Below are 16,697 nucleotides of genomic sequence, written 5' to 3'. Positions count from 1 at the left end.
CCCATTGTCCACCAACTAGACTGCCTGAACTCTAAGCAGTGCCACGGGGTCTTTTACATCCATCTGAAAAGGAACATTGTTTAACATTTCATCTCCGCGGCACAGTGGCACAATGGTTAGCATTGCTGCCTCACAGCGCCAGGGATCCGGGTTCGATTCCTGGCTTGGGTCACTGTCTGTGCAGAGTCTGCACCTTCTCTCCACGTCTGCATGGATTTCCCCGGCTGCTCCGGTTTCCTCCCACGATCCAAAAGACATGCTGGTTAGTTGCATTGGCCATGCTAAAGTCTCTCTCAGTGTAGCTAAACAGGCACTAGAGTGTGGCGACTAGGGGATTTCCACAGTAACCTCATTGCAGTGTTAATGTCAGCCTACTTGTAACACTAATAAGTAAGCTTAAACATAGAGAGAGAACAACTCTGTGGGTTAAGCAATCTTACTCTGGGCTAAAAATGTATTAAAAAACAATAAATTTCTGAAGCAGGGATGGGAAGCTACAGCTTTCTGAGCCAGAGTTGAGAGCGATACTAATTGAGCTGACAATGTTGGGGGGGGAACTACGAAATGAGGCAGTGCTCCTTTGAGAATGGAGCTTAAGAAGAAATGGTTGCTTCATAGTGGAAGAGGGGGGCAGTTCCTTTTATAAACAATATACTCTATACCAGGTCACAGTGTGCAAAGAATGGAAAAATACACAATTCTCAAAAAAAAATCTATTCATAAATAGTTAAGTGAAGGAATACTAAAATGTTAAAGTTTATTTATTAGTGTCGCAAGAAGGCTTACATTAACACTGCAATGAAGTTACTGTGAAAAATCCCCTAGACCCCACAATGACAGTGACCCAAGGCAGGAATTGAACCCAGGTTCATGACGCTGTGAGGCAGCAGTGCTAACCACTGTGCCACCGTGCCGCCCTGAAGATCTGGGGAGTTAGTGGGACATTAAAAACCCTCTTGTGTGCTATGAATATTTGGGATAGATTTTCAATTCCTGAACGACACAACTCCATCCTCTTTGCAACGCCTGCCACTTAGTGGTGAGGAGAGGTAGTGCAAAAGATTAGAGTTGAGCTTCAAGTAAAAACATTGATGCACACTTAGAACATAAAAAATAGGAGCAGGAGTAGGCCATCTAGCCCTTCGAGCCTGCTCCGCCATTCAATAAGATCATGGCTGATCTGATAGTGGGTTCAGTTCTATTTAACCACCTGCTCCCCATAACCTTTAATTCCCTTACTGGTTAAAAATCTACCTGTGACTTAAACACATTTAACAAGGTAGCCTTTGCTGTTTTATTGGGCAGAGAATTCCAAAGATTCACTACCCTCTGGGAGAAGAAGTTCCTCCTCAACTCTGTTCTAAATTGACTCCCCCTTATTTTGAGGGATCAGAGTAGTGGTATTTCACCAGTGTGCAGAGTCTCCCACTTACTCAACACCTCTCATGTCTTTACCACTTCCAAGACATCCTAGTTTATCCAGTTCCCAAACCAGCAACCTACAGCAATTCCAAACCTCTTTTATATCTGGGAAAATAAACAGCATGAAGCCCTGAGGCATGAGTTGTGTGTGATTCTCTGAATTGTCTCACAGATTTATCTTTCATTATTCCATACCAGCTGAAGCGCGAGAGACCCTTCTCTTCCCTGACTTGTCAACAAGACTTGGTGACTGGCAGACCAGCAATTCTGAAATGTATTCTGCAAACAAATGTTGTTCTGCGTGGCAGGCGTGTGTGAGAGATGCTGAGCTGAGCTGTGGTGAAATTATGCGATGCTGTGATGTTGTTGGCAGGTGGAAGGTAGTTAATTACTGCAGTAATTTTTCTGGTTTGTTTAGACTGTTGCAGAACTGGTGGTCACGAAGGAAGGTGAAGAAAGCTGGTCACAGCGTGGAGAATAAAGTTTACCTACCTCAGTGGGAAAAAGATTGGAATCTGCAACCCATGAATATTCATGGACTGATAGATGAATATTTAGAAATGGGTAAGACACAGGATACTAGCAGAGTGTTATTATACATCACTATCAATTAATATTATTGGATGAAGAGTCTTATATTTTGAATATTTAATGTCAACATTTGTGTATGTGATTATTCAACACATCCCCTTACTAATTAAGCCCCTTGACAGCTTGTTCTGTTTGCTTGGTGTTATGTGTGCAGACTATTAATCAGAAATACACCTAAATTTCTGGGGTCGCAGGTTCGATGGTAGATGGTGGAATTTGAATTCAATAAAAAATATTTGGAATTACCAATCTACTGACGATCACAAAACCATTGTCGGAAAAACCCATCTGATTCACTAATGTCCTTAGGGGAAGGAAATCTGCCGTCCTTACCTGGTCTGGCCGACATGTGACTCCAGAGCCACAGCAATGTGGTTGACTCCCAACTGCCCTCCAAGGGTAACTAGGGATGGGCAATAAATGCTGGCCAGCCAGCGATGCCCATGTCCCGGGAAGGAATGAAAAGAATATATTTAACGGTGAATTGTCGGTAGACCACTGATGTAGACCACAAAGTTCATCCAGGGTGTCCGCTATTCAAGCCCAGAACTAAGCTGGATATTTAAACTGTTAAAAAATCTTTCAGCAAAAAAAACCTTCCAAAGATTATGTCCCCCATAGCGTTGAAGAGGAACTCTTTTACAAAGAGTGTGGGAGAATAATGGACCACACTGTAATATGGAGGTTAACACGGATGAATGTAAGCAGCAGTAAGAATATGAGGAAGAAGGAAAGCGAGGGCTACAGGACATTGACTAGTGTGGAAAAAAAGTTGACAAATCACCAAATCATAGAGTTGTTACAGCGCAGAAGGAGGTAATTTGATCCATCATATCAGCACCAGCCCACCATTCTTTTTTATGTATAGAGACTTATAAAATTCTAACAGGACTAGACAGGGTGGATGCAGGGAGGATGGTCTTGATAGCAGGGGGGAGTCCAGAACAGGGGTCACAGTCTGAGGATTCGGGATGGACTATTTAGGATGGAGATGAGAACACATTTCTTCACCTAAAGAGTGGTGAGCCTGTGGAATTCATTACCACAGGAAGTAATTGACGCCAAAGCATTGAATGTATTCAAGAGGCAGCTGGATATAGCACTCGGGGCAAATGGGATCAAAGGTTATGTATGGGGCGAAAGCAGGATTAGGCTACTGAGTTGGATGATCAGCCATGATCGTGATGAGTGACAGAGCAGGCTCAAAGAGCCAAATGGTCTCCTCCTGCTCCCACCTTCTATGTTTCTAAACAGTCCAGGAGTTGTGGGTTGACGCACAATGCTGTCAGAATGAAATAAAACAACTTGGAAACACATTTTTGTTTTAGTGTATAGGGGAATTGCCAGTCTCATAGATTCACAGGGCGGCATAGCAGCACAGTGGTTAGCACTGCTGCTTCACAGCATCAGGGACCCAGGTTCGATTCCCTCACTGTCTGTGTGGAGTTTGCACATTCTCCCCATGTCTGCATGGGTTTCCTCCAGGTGCTCCAGTTTTCTCCCACATTCTGAAAGATGTGCTGGTTAGGTGCATTGATCCAAACAGGCGCCAGAGTGTAGCGACTAGAGGAATTTCACAATAATTTCATTGCAGTGTTAATGTAAGCCTTACTTGTGATGAATAAATAAACTTTTAAACTTCATGCACTTGATTTAAACTCTTGCTGATTAGACAATACCTTTTGTCTATGATTTATGCCATGGTGATTGTAATTCTCATTTTAATCTAGTTTTACAGTTTGGTTTCACAACTATATTTGTTGCTGCCTTCCCGTTGGCCCCGCTCCTTGCACTCCTGAACAACATCATTGAAATAAGGCTGGATGCTTACAAATTTGTCACCCAGTGGAGACGACCATTGCCTGCACGAGCTACAGATATAGGTAAATACAATTACTGCACTATCCTGCACGGAGATACATTCCAGGAGAATGACATTATAGAATTAACAAGCTCTGATGAAGGGTCATCTGGACTTGAAACGTTGGCTCTATTCTCTCTCCACAGATGCTGCCACACCTACTGAGTTTCTCCAGCATTTTCTATTTTTGTTTCAGATTCCAGCATCCGTAGTAATTTGCCTTTAAATAAGCTGTCGGCTTTGTATTGCGCAGATTCAATAGAATATCCACATTTCTGCTGTTGCTGCGGCTGATTCTGGAAACCTGATTTGCTCTAATTCTGTAGAGCCCAAACACGAGAAGGCTTTTAATATTTTATTCGTATTTGGAGACATTCTTCATTTTTGATTTGATTTATTATTGTCACATGTATTAGTATGCAGTGAAAAGTATGGCTTCTTGCGCGCTGCACAGACAAAGAATACCGTTCATTGAGAAGGAAAGGAGACAGTGCAGAATATTGTGTTACAGTCATAGCTAGGGTGTAGAGAAAGATCAACTTAGTGCAAGATAGGTTCATTCAAAAGTCTGACGATACCAGGGAAGAAGTTGTTCTTGAGTCGGTTGGTACATGTTTTCATACTTTTGTATCTTTTACCCGACGGAAGAAGGTGGAAGGGAGAATGTCCAGGGTGTGTGGCGTCCTTAATTATGCGAGCTGCTTTTCCAAGGCAGTGGGAAGTGTAGACAGAGTTAATGGATGGGAGGCTGGTTTGTGTGATGTGCGGCACCGTAGCACAGTGGTTAGCACTGCTGCTTCACAGCTCCAGGGACCTGGATTCGATGCCCAGCTCAAGTCACTGTCTGTGTGGAGTTTGCACATTCTCCTCATGTCTGCGTGGGTTTCCCCCGGGTGCTCCGGTTTCCTTCCACAGTCCAAAGATGTGCGGGTTAGGTTGATTGGCCATCCTAAAATTGCCCCTTAGCGTCCTGAGATGCGCAGGTTAGAGGGATTAGTGGATAAATGTGTAGGAATGTGGGGGTAGAGCCTGGGTGGGATTGTGCTCGGTGCAGACTCGATGGGCCGAAGGGCCTCTTTCTGCACTGTAGGGTCCTATGATCTATGATTAGGCTACATTCATGACCATTTGTAGACTTTCCTACGAAAACAACAAAATATAAAAAGAACTAAGGAAAATGCAGTGCAGGAACAGGCCCTCTGGCACTCCAAGCTAATCATGATGCCCTAATTAAACTAAGAGAAAACCTTCTGCCCTTACTCAGTCCGTATCCCTCTATTCCCTCCCTGTTCATCTACCCATCTAGATGCCTTTTAAATGTCACTAATGTGCCTGCTTCCACCACTTCCTCTGGCAGCTTATTCCAAGCACCCACCACTCTCTGCATGAAAATCTTCCTCTGTACATCTCCCTTAAGCATTCCCCCTCTCACCTTGAAATTGTGCCCCCTTGTAATTCACACTGTCACCCTAGGACAAAGCATCTGACTATCCACCCTGTCTATGCCTCTCATCATTTTGTAAACCTCAATCAGGTCTCCACTCAGCCTCCATCTTTCCAGTGAAAACAACCCGAGTTGATTCAACCTGTCCTCATAGCCAACACCCTCGAGACCAGGCAACATCCTGGTGAACCTTCTTTGCACTCTCTCCAAAGCTTTCGCATCCTTCTGGTAGTTGGTGGCAGGAACTGCACGCAGTACTCCAGATGCGGCCTAAACAAGGTTTTATACAGCTGCAACATGATTTCCCAACTTTTGTACTCAATGTAAATAAATACTGCACCCCCCTCCCTCCCTCAAACGAACTCCTTCTTTTCACCAATCTTCCACACTCTGTCTGAAGCAGCACTCAGTGTTGATCAAACAGACGGGGTGGGATTTTCCATTCCGTAAGAAGTCTCACCACACCAGGTTAAAGTCCAACCAGTTTATTTGATAGTAAATCCACAAGCTTTCGGGGTTTGCCCCTTCGTCAAGTGAGTGGAGAGTTTTAGTCTGGAACAGAGCATATAACAGAGCAGAGCAGAGAGATTTTCCATTCCGCCAGAGACCAATGGACCCCAGAGTGCCTGAATTGATATGTTTTAAACGAAGGGACTTTCTAAGCCTGGGCATAGCGGAGACCAGATCAAACACATTTCTTTCATTAATCAATGTGTAGATTGATTCTCTCCCCCTACCTAAGCCCCCGAATGAGACTTGCCAGTTAAACAATACTTGTAGTTACATGTTAAACACAAATAGAAACAATATTAGATTTTCAGAAAGATATTTGAAATTTCCTTCTTCTCACCAAGCTTGTACACTCTGTCTGAAGATGCAGTGAGAAATCCCACAACACCAGCTTAAAGTCCAAACAGGTTTATTTGTAGCAAAAGCCACAAGCTTTCGGGACAGGCTGTCCCTTCGTCAGGTGGCTGGGAGCTCTGATCATAAACAGGACACAAAGACACAAACTCAATTTATATGCATAATGATTGGAATGTGAATCTTTACAGCAAATCGATTCTTAAAGGTACAGACAATGTGAGTGGAGAGAGCTTTAAGCACAGGTTAAAGAGATGTGTATTGTTTCCAGACAGGAAAGTCTGTGAGATTTTGCAAGTCCAGGCAAGTTGTGGGGGTTACAGATAGTGTGACAGTACCAGTGATTCTGCACAGGCACCAACCACACAACCTACCAACACAGAGACTGTCACCATAGTGGATCATGTTAGTGCTGAGGCTACTGGGTCACTTACTGGTGAGCACGTCGCAGCTGCTGATGCACATCGGGTGGAGGTGGCACGTCTGAGGTCTGTGGGATGCAGATGGTCCCCAACCAGTTGCCAGGCCTCAGGGTTCGTTCATCCCAAGACAGTTGGTGATGCATCAGGAACTCGGGGAGCTGTGGAAGGGCTGTTAGCAACCATGCTGTGACTGCAAGGCTGTTTAGGGGAGTCAGAGTGCTGTTACAGGAGGTAGCACTGACACTGTGTGAGACTCAGGCCAACACTGCAAGGGCAGCGTCTGCAGTGGAAAATCTGGCTCAGCGGCCTGTCGTCATGGGTGACAGGCTCCAGGCCATCCTGGAGACACTGTGGGCGAGTGTGTTTCCGTCATTCAGGAGGCACAGCGTTCCATGGCCGTGGGTGTTGGGGACATGTGGGAGACACTGCTGGCCATCGCTGGGACTTTCGCTGGAATTCTGGACACACGATGTGGAGATGCCAGCGTTGGACAGGGGTAAACACAGTAAGAAGTCTCACCACACCACGTTAAAGTCAAACTTAGCTTTTATTGGTAGAGAGATTGAATTTCAGAGCCATGAGATCATGTTGCAACTGTACAAAACTCTAGTGCAGCCGCACTTGGAGTAGTGCGTACAGTTCTGGTCGCTGCATTATAAGAAAGATGTGGAAGCAATGGAAAGGATGCAGAGGAGTTTTACCAGGATGTTGCCTGGTATGGTGGGAAGGTCTTATGAGGAAAGGCTGAGGGACTTGCGGTTGTTTTCGTTAGAGAGAAGAAGGTTACGAGGTGACCTAATTGAGGCATACAAGATAATCAGAGGATTAGATAGGGTGAATAGTGAGAGCCTTTTTCCTCGGATGGTGATGGCTAACACGAGGGAACATAGTTTTAAATTGAGGGGTGATAATTATAGGACGGATGTCAGAGGTAGGTTCTTTACTCAGAGGGTAGTAAGGGCGTGGAATGCCCTGCCTGCAGCAGTTGTGGACTTGCCAACTTTAAGGGTGTTCAAATGGTCATTGGATAGACATACGAATAATATTGGAATAGTTTAGGTTAGAGAGTCATTAGATTGGTTCCACTGGTCGGCGCAACATCGAGGGCCGAAGGGCCTGTACTGCGCTGTCACGTTCTATGTTCTAACCAGTTTATTTGATAGTAATCCCACAACCTTCCACACACCTGACGAAGGAACACCATTTCCGAAAGCTTGTGGGATTACTATCAAATAAACTGGTTGGACTTAAACTTGATGTTGTGACACTTCTTATTCTGGGGACACAGCAGACTGTGGCTGTGAGCCTTGACAACTTAGCTCAGGTTCAAAGGGCAAATACTGAGTGGTTCCAGAGCCTGGCTCGCTCACAGACTGCTGTAGCGGAGGGGCTCAGAGCTTGACTCTGTCGCAGAGGGCCGGGGCTGAGGGACCACAGATCATGGGGCAGATGTATCAAGACCTCCAGGATTGGCACAGCTTCTGGAGCTCAGGCCAGCAACCCTGGCATCCCATGGAGTGTGCCCGGGGCCTATGGGCATCCCAAGGAGGAGGAAGGGCAAGAACCCATGCCGGGGCCTTCTACTCAGTCAAGTCCAGACATCTCGAGACCTTCCGATTCCCCCCTTCCTCACACCGGGATAACTCAGGACCAGCTGGATGGACAGGGTGGCAGCAAAACATCAGTGTCATCTGCAAGTCAGCCAGGGCCCTCCAGCTTTCAGCAACGCCCCCCCCGCCCCACTCCGCCAGGACTGGCCGCAAAGGGCATCACAGGTAACAGGACACGGATCACAGCTGGACACCTCCACCTCCGATGTGCATCGTGGGAAACCTCTAAACGAAGCAATAGGTCATACAAGATTAGAAAGTTGTTTGGTCACTAAGAGGGCACGGCTGAAGGTCATTTTTGTGTATAACTAATTAAACTAAATCAAATTAACTGAGGGATAAATCGAAAAGCGGCCGCTTCCAAAAGGAGGGGAACTGCCTGAGACAAAAAAAACCAAGAGGAAAGGAAACTGAAAACATCAAGTTAAAATGTGATTAAAGGGCTGATAATGCACCCCAGCCTCTGTGATGCCCAGGTGGCTCAGGAGGTGTTAGCAGTGCCCTCGGATAGCTCATGCTCCCTCTCCAGGGACACCAAGCTGTGAATATAACACAGTAGGGGGGAAGACTGTCACCCCTTGGTCACCAGTAGTCGGGGTTAAGGTTTGGTCACTGCTAAGAGCACAGTTAAAAGTGTTTTGCACTTCACAGCTGTGACTCATCTGTCTCTGATTCTCCCCCCACAGTGTGTTCCCCAATCTCACACATCGAGACGCAGACTGCTGCGTGATACGGCCAAAAGTTACAGCTCGCCTGCGCTACTTTCAGGCTTTGATCAGCTTTGACAAAGGGTCATCTGGACTCGAAACGTCACCTCCTTTCTCTCCTTACAGATGCTGCCAGACCTGCTGAGATTTTCCAGCACTTTCTCTTTTGGTTGCCTTTCCCCGGCATCCATCGGATCCTTAGTCAAACATCGCCCCCCTGGAATCGCGCTCCCCCTCCCCAGTCAAACTCCCCGACCCATTGCTCCATTTGGGGGGGGGCGGGGGAGATGCTTGATCAGTATGAATGTCAAACCTGGTCGAAGAGTGCTTGAACATGATACAAAACGCCAGTGGGCATCGCAGGGGCTGAGGTGCACTATCAACCCCTTTAATGACATTTAATTTGATGTTTTAAGTTTCCTTTCCTCTTGGTTTTTTTTTGTCTCGGGCGGTTCCCCATCTTTTGGCCGCTTTTTGATTTATCCCTCAGTTAATTTGATTTAGTTTAATTAGTTATACCCAAAAGAGACCCTCACTTGCCAAGAAGGTGTAACAGAAAACCATGGAAATGTTGTTTAGGAACAGTGAGGCTTGATGTCATCAACACAAACCCAGAAAATTCAGCCTAAGCCTCAAGGTGAAAAGCATTTCCTTCTCTTGATGCTCCATCCTTCCCTTGTAATCCTCACAAATTGAAGATATACTCAAAAGCTGCCCTCTCGTGAAAGTGCATTTTGTGTTGTTTCAACCAGAGAGCGTAGGCAGGATCATTTGATATAAAATGACCAAACTTAATCTGGTAAGTAACAGTTGTTCTCTGTTTTCAGCAAGCTATCTCTACAAAGCCAGGTGTGACACATTAATTCAGGAGGAACAGTGGTTACTGTTCAAGAAAACACAGGAAAGACATTAATGGTCACTTGAACTGATAACATTCTGCATCACAAGTCCTATTTCAGTTACAGAGCACCATTCCCCTTGACATATTTGAAAATATTCTGGCACAAACTATGAGGTGAAATTGGTTTCTGGCCATTTGGCCAAGTATGGAATGATTTGATCTACCCCAACTCAACCCCTTTGTTTTCATTCCATTTTATTTAATTTTTTACTGTTCTCCACCTTTTATTTCTTGATTGTCTTTCTTCATTTTTCTCCCCCTCCCCCAAGTCTTTTGCCCTTTTTTACGCCCCTTCCTGTACCTTTTCTTCCCCGTTGCTTCCCCTTTAAGGGGTGGTAGTTATAGGACGGATGTCAGAGGTAGGTTCTTTACTCAGAGGGTAGTAAGGGAGTGGAATGCCCTGCCTGCAGCAGTTGTGGACTCGCCAATTTAAGGGCATTCAAATGGTCAGTGGATAGGCATATGGATAACATTGGAATAGTTTAGGTTAGAGAGTCATTGGATTGGTTCCACTGGTCGGCACAACATCGAGGGCTGAAGGGCCTGTACTGCATTGTAATGTTCTATGTTTTCTAAATCTTACCTTTCTCCCATCCATTTTCCTCTTCCTCCAACATCTTCATTCCAGCTTCTCTGCCGTTTGGCCAATCACACCCTTTATTCTCTCTATGGGCTGCCCATTAGCAGCCTTTCCCCTGGTTTCTGTGGCTATGACTCATCTTTCATTCCCTCACCCTGCAGTATAAATATCTCCCACTTTCCATGCCTTTCAGCTTTGACAAAGGGTCATCTGGATTCAAAATGTTAGCTCTTTTCTCTCCTAACAGATGCTGCCAGACCTGCTGAGATTTTTCAGCATTTTCTCTTTTGGTTATGGAATAGGCAGCAGTGAGTTTTCCACCATATTCAATTTGTTCCTTCTATGAATTGAACAGAAAATAGAAAACACAACTAATTTGGGGCAAATACAGAAAGTGCTGGAAAATCTCAGCAGGTCTGACAGCATCTGTGGGGAGGGAATAGAGCCAACATTTTGAGTCTGGGTGACCCTTCGGCAGAGCTGATTTGGGACATCTGGTTTTGTCAAAGACCAATGATATTTCCACAGCTTACGTTTTAAACTCCAATTAAATGATATTGCCACACACAGCAATGGTATTCAATGAGACTTGAAGCTGTTCCTCTCTCCATCTCTACTAGTTTGACTGTGGTTTAATTACTAAATTGTCTGAATATCACCTGGCCATCTCAAGAAGAATTATTGCCCCCAAATCAGTGAGGCTTTTTTTTTGAGTTTATGCCCTGATTTTTCCGGTTCATATTTTTGGGTCCGCACGGGGATGGGATTTTCCAGCCCTTCCGGGCAGTGGGATCTTCCAGTCCTGCCAAAGGGGCAATCCACTGTCCCAGATTTTCGCCATGACGGAGAACCCCTCTGTCGTAACAAAGATGGCTGAAAATCGTAAGCCTCACCCCCTTCTCTACCCCACCCCCAAACACAGAACCTTCCCATTTTCAGCGGGGAAACAGGGCTCTCTCCTTCTGTCATTGTTGTCCAAACCTGTTCAATAACAAGTTTCCTTGTCTAATCACTCATACTGACTTGATACTGACTGGGTCTGTAGACATTAGAATACTCCTGTTTTAATATGGTTGTGGGGGAAGTGAAAGGGTGCTCTTTGCGATCAGAACTGGGCATTGTTCACATGGGCTGGATGGGCCCTGTGCTCTCTGTATTAGTGATAATTGCTGCATTAGGCTCCAATTTATATTTTGTATATTCTAAAGTAGGTTCCCTGCTGGTGGCCTTACAATCATGGATTCTTGCCATGAGTCCCTTTGTCATACCTGGCATGTGTCGGTATTTCACTTCACCAGGAATCTCAGTGTAAGCACACTCATCTATACATTGAGAGGAATACCTGCAGCATTGGTGATTTCAAAGGCCACAATCTTGCCTGCCAATCACACCACGCTCCCGCTGCAGCAAGGTCGGAAAACCTGGCGACCGGCCAAATCTCCCTTCACTGCCGGCAGGATGGACCAACACGAACGGAACTCAACTCAATAACAATTTGGAAATTTTAGATTCTGGCTTTCCCCAATGAACAGAATTTCACACTGAACAGTCAAGGGGTGGGGGGAAGGGGAGGGGGGGCGGCGGCACACCTGACTTGAAGTTATCGAACAGGCGTCCTGGCGTCATCACGCACCCGTGTAATATTTCGGTCGGCAGGTGCGCGCAGGAGTGGGAAGTATGTCTGCTGAAAGCCAAGCAGGCAATGTAATGTCATAGACTTTGGTTACAGACAACACAAACTGCAGAAGTCTTGGGTATAGACAACACTTTAACCCAGAGTACTCAATTTCCAAACTTCAATCACTTGTGGCCAAGTGAAAACACGACGCAAGCAGAATTGCAGGGTGTTCTGGCGATTCATACAGAAAATGTAGCAGTTATAGTTAATTACAGCAGATGAGTTACAGAGAGAGATTGAATAGGTTAGGACTTTATTCCCTGGACCATAGAAGAATGAGGGGAGATTTGATAGAGGTATATAAGATTTTGTTGGGTATAGATAGAGGGAAAGCAAGCAGGCTTTTTCCATTGAGGCTAGGGGAGAAAAAAAAAGAGGGCATGGGTTAAGGGTGGAAGGAGAAAAGTTTAAAGGGAATATTAGGGGGGGATTCTTCACGCAGAGAGTGGTGGGAGTGTGGAATGAGCTGCTGGATAATGTGGTAAATGTGGGGTCACTTTTAACATTTAAGAAAAACTTGGACAGGTACATGGATGAGAGGGGTGTGGAGGGAAATGGTCCAAGTGCAGGTCAGTGGGACTAGGCAAAAAATTGGTTCGGCACAGACCAGAAGCGCCAAAAGGCCTGTTTCTAAGCTGTAAATTTTCTATGGTTCTTTGGTTTCTAACGCACAAGTTTTGTAATCCTTTATTTGCATAAATATCCACCAATCACGGCATCGACTTTAATCCTTTCTCATCCAATAGCAAACTGTTTCCTGCCAATACTTCGTTAGCAGAATATGTCCCCATATCTGGCTATTCGGTAATCATCACGGCAACTTGTTCTTTGTTTTTTCCCTGTGTCCTAGTCTGAAATCCGGTGTTTCTGAAACAAGATTTTTGGATTTAGTCACTCATCTTGAGTTACTTAAGCGTTGGCCTTATTGACAGCATTACTGAAGGCCTTGTTTGGCTAATAATTCTTTTCCATTACTTGACAGAGTTTTTTGACAATTATGGAACTTTAATTTTCACAACTATTTGGAATCTAACTTCCACCCTAACCCATTGAGGGGCCAATGTAAATGTGTGAACATTTTTCAAATTTCCCCTCTATTTCTTGGGGCTCATGACTTAATAAAAGGTATGATCTGGGAAGTCAGTGATTCCTGTCACAATCTGCACATTAGGTGCTAGATTTATTATCAGGAAAAGTTTGATGAATTTCAAAACCACATTTTGGGCGAGGTTTTCCAGCCCCGCTTGCCCCAAAACCGGAAAATCCCACCCAAGGTCATTGGATTTTCGCATGGTCTGTGTTCTTCTGCCCCGTGGTGGGTGGGACAGGAATACACCCAACCCCCCCTGCCCCCACCCCGCCCCACTGCTTTGGGTCAGATCTTTAACAGTAAGAGATATCACTTTAAGTTACATTTCTAAACCAATTTGATTTTCAGGAAAAAGATGCCTGGGACATACAGCTTGGAGCTTACACTTTTTGAAAGGCAGATTAACCGTATTAATGATCATTAGTTCCTTGGCAGCACAGTGGTCAGTACTGCTACCTCAAAGCACCAGAGACCTGGGTTCGATTCCCGGCTTGGGTCTGTGTGGAGCCTGCACGTTCTTCCCCTGTCTGTGTGGGTTTCCTCCAGGTGCTCCCGCTTCCTCCCACAGTCAGAAAGACGTGCTGGTTAGGTGCACTGGCTGTGCTAAATTCCCCCTCAGTGTCCCCGAACAGGTGCCAGAGTGTGGCAACTGGGGGATTTTCACATTACGGTATTAATGTAAGCCTACTTGTGACTAATAAATAAACTTAACCTAGGATATTCTATTTGTAACATTCAGGAATAAACAAAGGCGAAGTTGCGTTGTTGTAACTGCAACTGCAATGTGGTAGTTTAATCAGCAGGTGGCGGGCTTCTTTGATCCGCAAATCGATGGACATGTCGAATAGCTGAATGGTTTTCCAGCTTACTTAAAGCCTTAGTCTGCTTAAGTAGTACAATCAGGGCTAGCAACACGACACGCTGGTTTACGATAAGTATAACAGCAATTCGCTTGTTCATTTGGGAATGCTTATCAACATCTGGTTGTACAGCGTGTACAGATCACAACCCTTGCTGTGGATCAATTGCTCTTTTATACAGATGGCAGTCAGAGTTACAGAAGGGTATAATATCAGTTGTCATAAAGAAACAAATAAGCTCCGTGTGAGTTTATTTTAAATGCATCATGTCAAAGAGAACAAAGAACAAAGAAAATTACAGCACAGAAACAGGCCCTTCAGCCCTTCAAACCTGCACCGACCATGCTACCTGACTAAACTAAAACCCCCTACCCTTCCAGTGACCATTCCCCTCTATTCCCATCCTATTCTTGTATTTGTCAAAACGCCCCTTAAAACTCACTACTGTATCCACTTCCATTACCTCACCTGGCAGCAAGTTCCAGGCATTCATTACTCTCTGTGTAAAAAATCTGCCTCATACATCTCCTTTAAACCTTGCCCCTCACACCTTAAATCTATGCCCCCTAGTAATTGACTCTTCCACTCTGGGGGAAAAAGCTCTGACTATCCACTCTGTCCAAACTTCTCATAATCCTGTAGACTTTTATCAGGTGGCCCCTCGATCTCCATCGCTCCAGTGAGAACAAACCAAATTTCTCCAATCTCTCCTCATAGCTAATGCCCTCCACACCAGGCAACATCCTGGTAAATCTTTTCTGTATCCTCTCCAAAGTTTCCACATCCTTCTGGTAGTGTGGCAACCAGAATTGAACACTACATTCCAAGTGCAGCCTAACTAAGGTTCTATAAAGCTGCAACATGACTTGCCAGTTTTTAAACTCAATGCCCTGGCCGATGAAGGCAAGCATGCCATATGCCTTCTTCACTACCTTCTCCACATTGCCACTTTCAGTGACCTGTATACCTACACACAGATCCCTCTGCCTATCAATACTCTTGTTCTGTCATTTACTGTATATTTCCTATCCGTACTAGACCTTCCAAAATGCATTTCTTCACATTTTGTCTGGATTAAACTCGTGGCTTCATAGTTTCTGTTTCTGATTTGTTGGTTTGTATGCATTAATCTTTCACTGCACTACTTCCAAGAAACAAGACTACTATAAAGAGTGTTTTTTTTGTACTAGGAATCTGGTATGGAATCCTGGAAGGAATCGGAGTGCTCGCTGTGATCACCAATGCTTTTGTGATTGCCATAACGTCGGATTACATTCCTCGTTTTGTCTATGCATTTAAATACGGTCCTTGTGCGGATCAGGGATACACACAGGAGAAGTACTACACTTTCCTACACTTCTATACATTGCTAAATCGAAATGACTTGTCATTGTATGATGTGTGTCCTTGGAGGGTTCCTAGTTTATGACAGTGTCCTTTCAAAGAGTAGTCAATGGAGGCAGCCCATCCTTCACATTTGGGAACTCGACAAAAATAATTGGTCACAAAACGCCTCCAGCGAATTAGGTGCAACTTTGTTCTTTTATGTTGCACTGTTAAAACCCACTCAACAGCTCCAAAATGTGGTACAATTAAGCATCATTGTTTTTTTTCTCCATTTGTGGGGCATGGGCATCGCTGGCTGGACCAACATTTATTGCCCATCCCTAATTGCCCTTGAACTGAGTGACTCACTTGGCCATTTCAGAGGGGCAGTTGGGAGTCAACCGTATTGCTGTCTGTGGCTCTGGAGTCACAGGTAGGCCAGAGCAGGTATAGATGGCAAATTTCCTTTCCATAAAGAACATTAGTGAACCAGATGAGTTTTTCTGAAAATCATTTCATGGTCATCAGTAGATTGTTTATTCCCAATATTATTTATTGAATTCAAATTACACCTGCTGCCATGACAGGATTTGAACCCATGTCCCCAGAACATGAGCTGACTTTCTGGATTAAAAAAAACCTTAGTGATAATACCACCAGGCCATCACCTCCCTTGAGGTAATCTATATGATAGTGAAGATATCAATAATGGTGCAAGCAGGTAGTCAATAAAATGCCAATATTAGAAGTTATGTGCTTGCATACCAGATTCACATAGACTGGAGTATCTGCTATGAATTTAGATCCCACATTCAAAATGTTTGTCATGTTAGGGTGCCAGACCAGAACCCCATGGCATTTTAAAAACCAGAATAGACCTGAATATTTTTTCTATTTTGGCATAATTATTCTAGGAGTAATTCCAATGACAGACTAGGGATATTTTTAATAAAATAAGCTCAGTTCATGACACAGTTTAAGCGTACCTCTAACAAAGTGAAACTTCAACTCCTCAACATGAAAAGCAACAACTCTTAATTTCAAACTTATCGCAATTTCAATTCCAATTAAGCAACACTTCTCATAGAATTAAAACCCACTTTAAATGTAGTCAACAATCACAGATGTACCTGTTCTGACTTAGGAAACAACCTTGGAACTTTCAGAGAGAGTTTGCTTTTCCAAGACAGCCTCCAGACTTCTGTCTTTAAATCGCTTCAGTCAGCAGTTCTAGGCATACCTGCTTTGAATTGGTGAATAGCCTTGAAGCCTTCAGAGACGCTCTGCAGAGAGAGACTTGGCAGTGTAAGAGAGCAGGCCTCTTAATAGCTCCTTCCAGCA

The 16,697-nt window shown here is 44.6% G+C and overlaps 1 protein-coding gene across 1 annotated transcript in view; it reads left to right on the top strand.

Moving 5' to 3' along the window:
• Positions 1-16,697, top strand: part of ano3 (anoctamin 3) — a 181,036-nt gene that overhangs the window by 143,944 nt on the left and 20,395 nt on the right. The window contains exons 19-21 of the mRNA XM_080191534.1: positions 1,841-1,986; positions 3,744-3,896; positions 15,221-15,368. Of these exons, the coding sequence (XP_080047660.1) occupies positions 1,841-1,986; positions 3,744-3,896; positions 15,221-15,368 (447 nt within the window). The remainder of the gene's footprint in view (positions 1-1,840; positions 1,987-3,743; positions 3,897-15,220; positions 15,369-16,697) is intronic.

Source organism: Carcharhinus amblyrhynchos, chromosome 6 (genome assembly GCF_965287045.1).
Source record: "Carcharhinus amblyrhynchos chromosome 6, sCarAmb.v2.hapA, whole genome shotgun sequence".
NCBI classification, from domain to species: Eukaryota; Metazoa; Chordata; class Chondrichthyes; order Carcharhiniformes; family Carcharhinidae; genus Carcharhinus; species Carcharhinus amblyrhynchos.
This window is presented reverse-complemented; position numbering and strand designations above follow the sequence as displayed.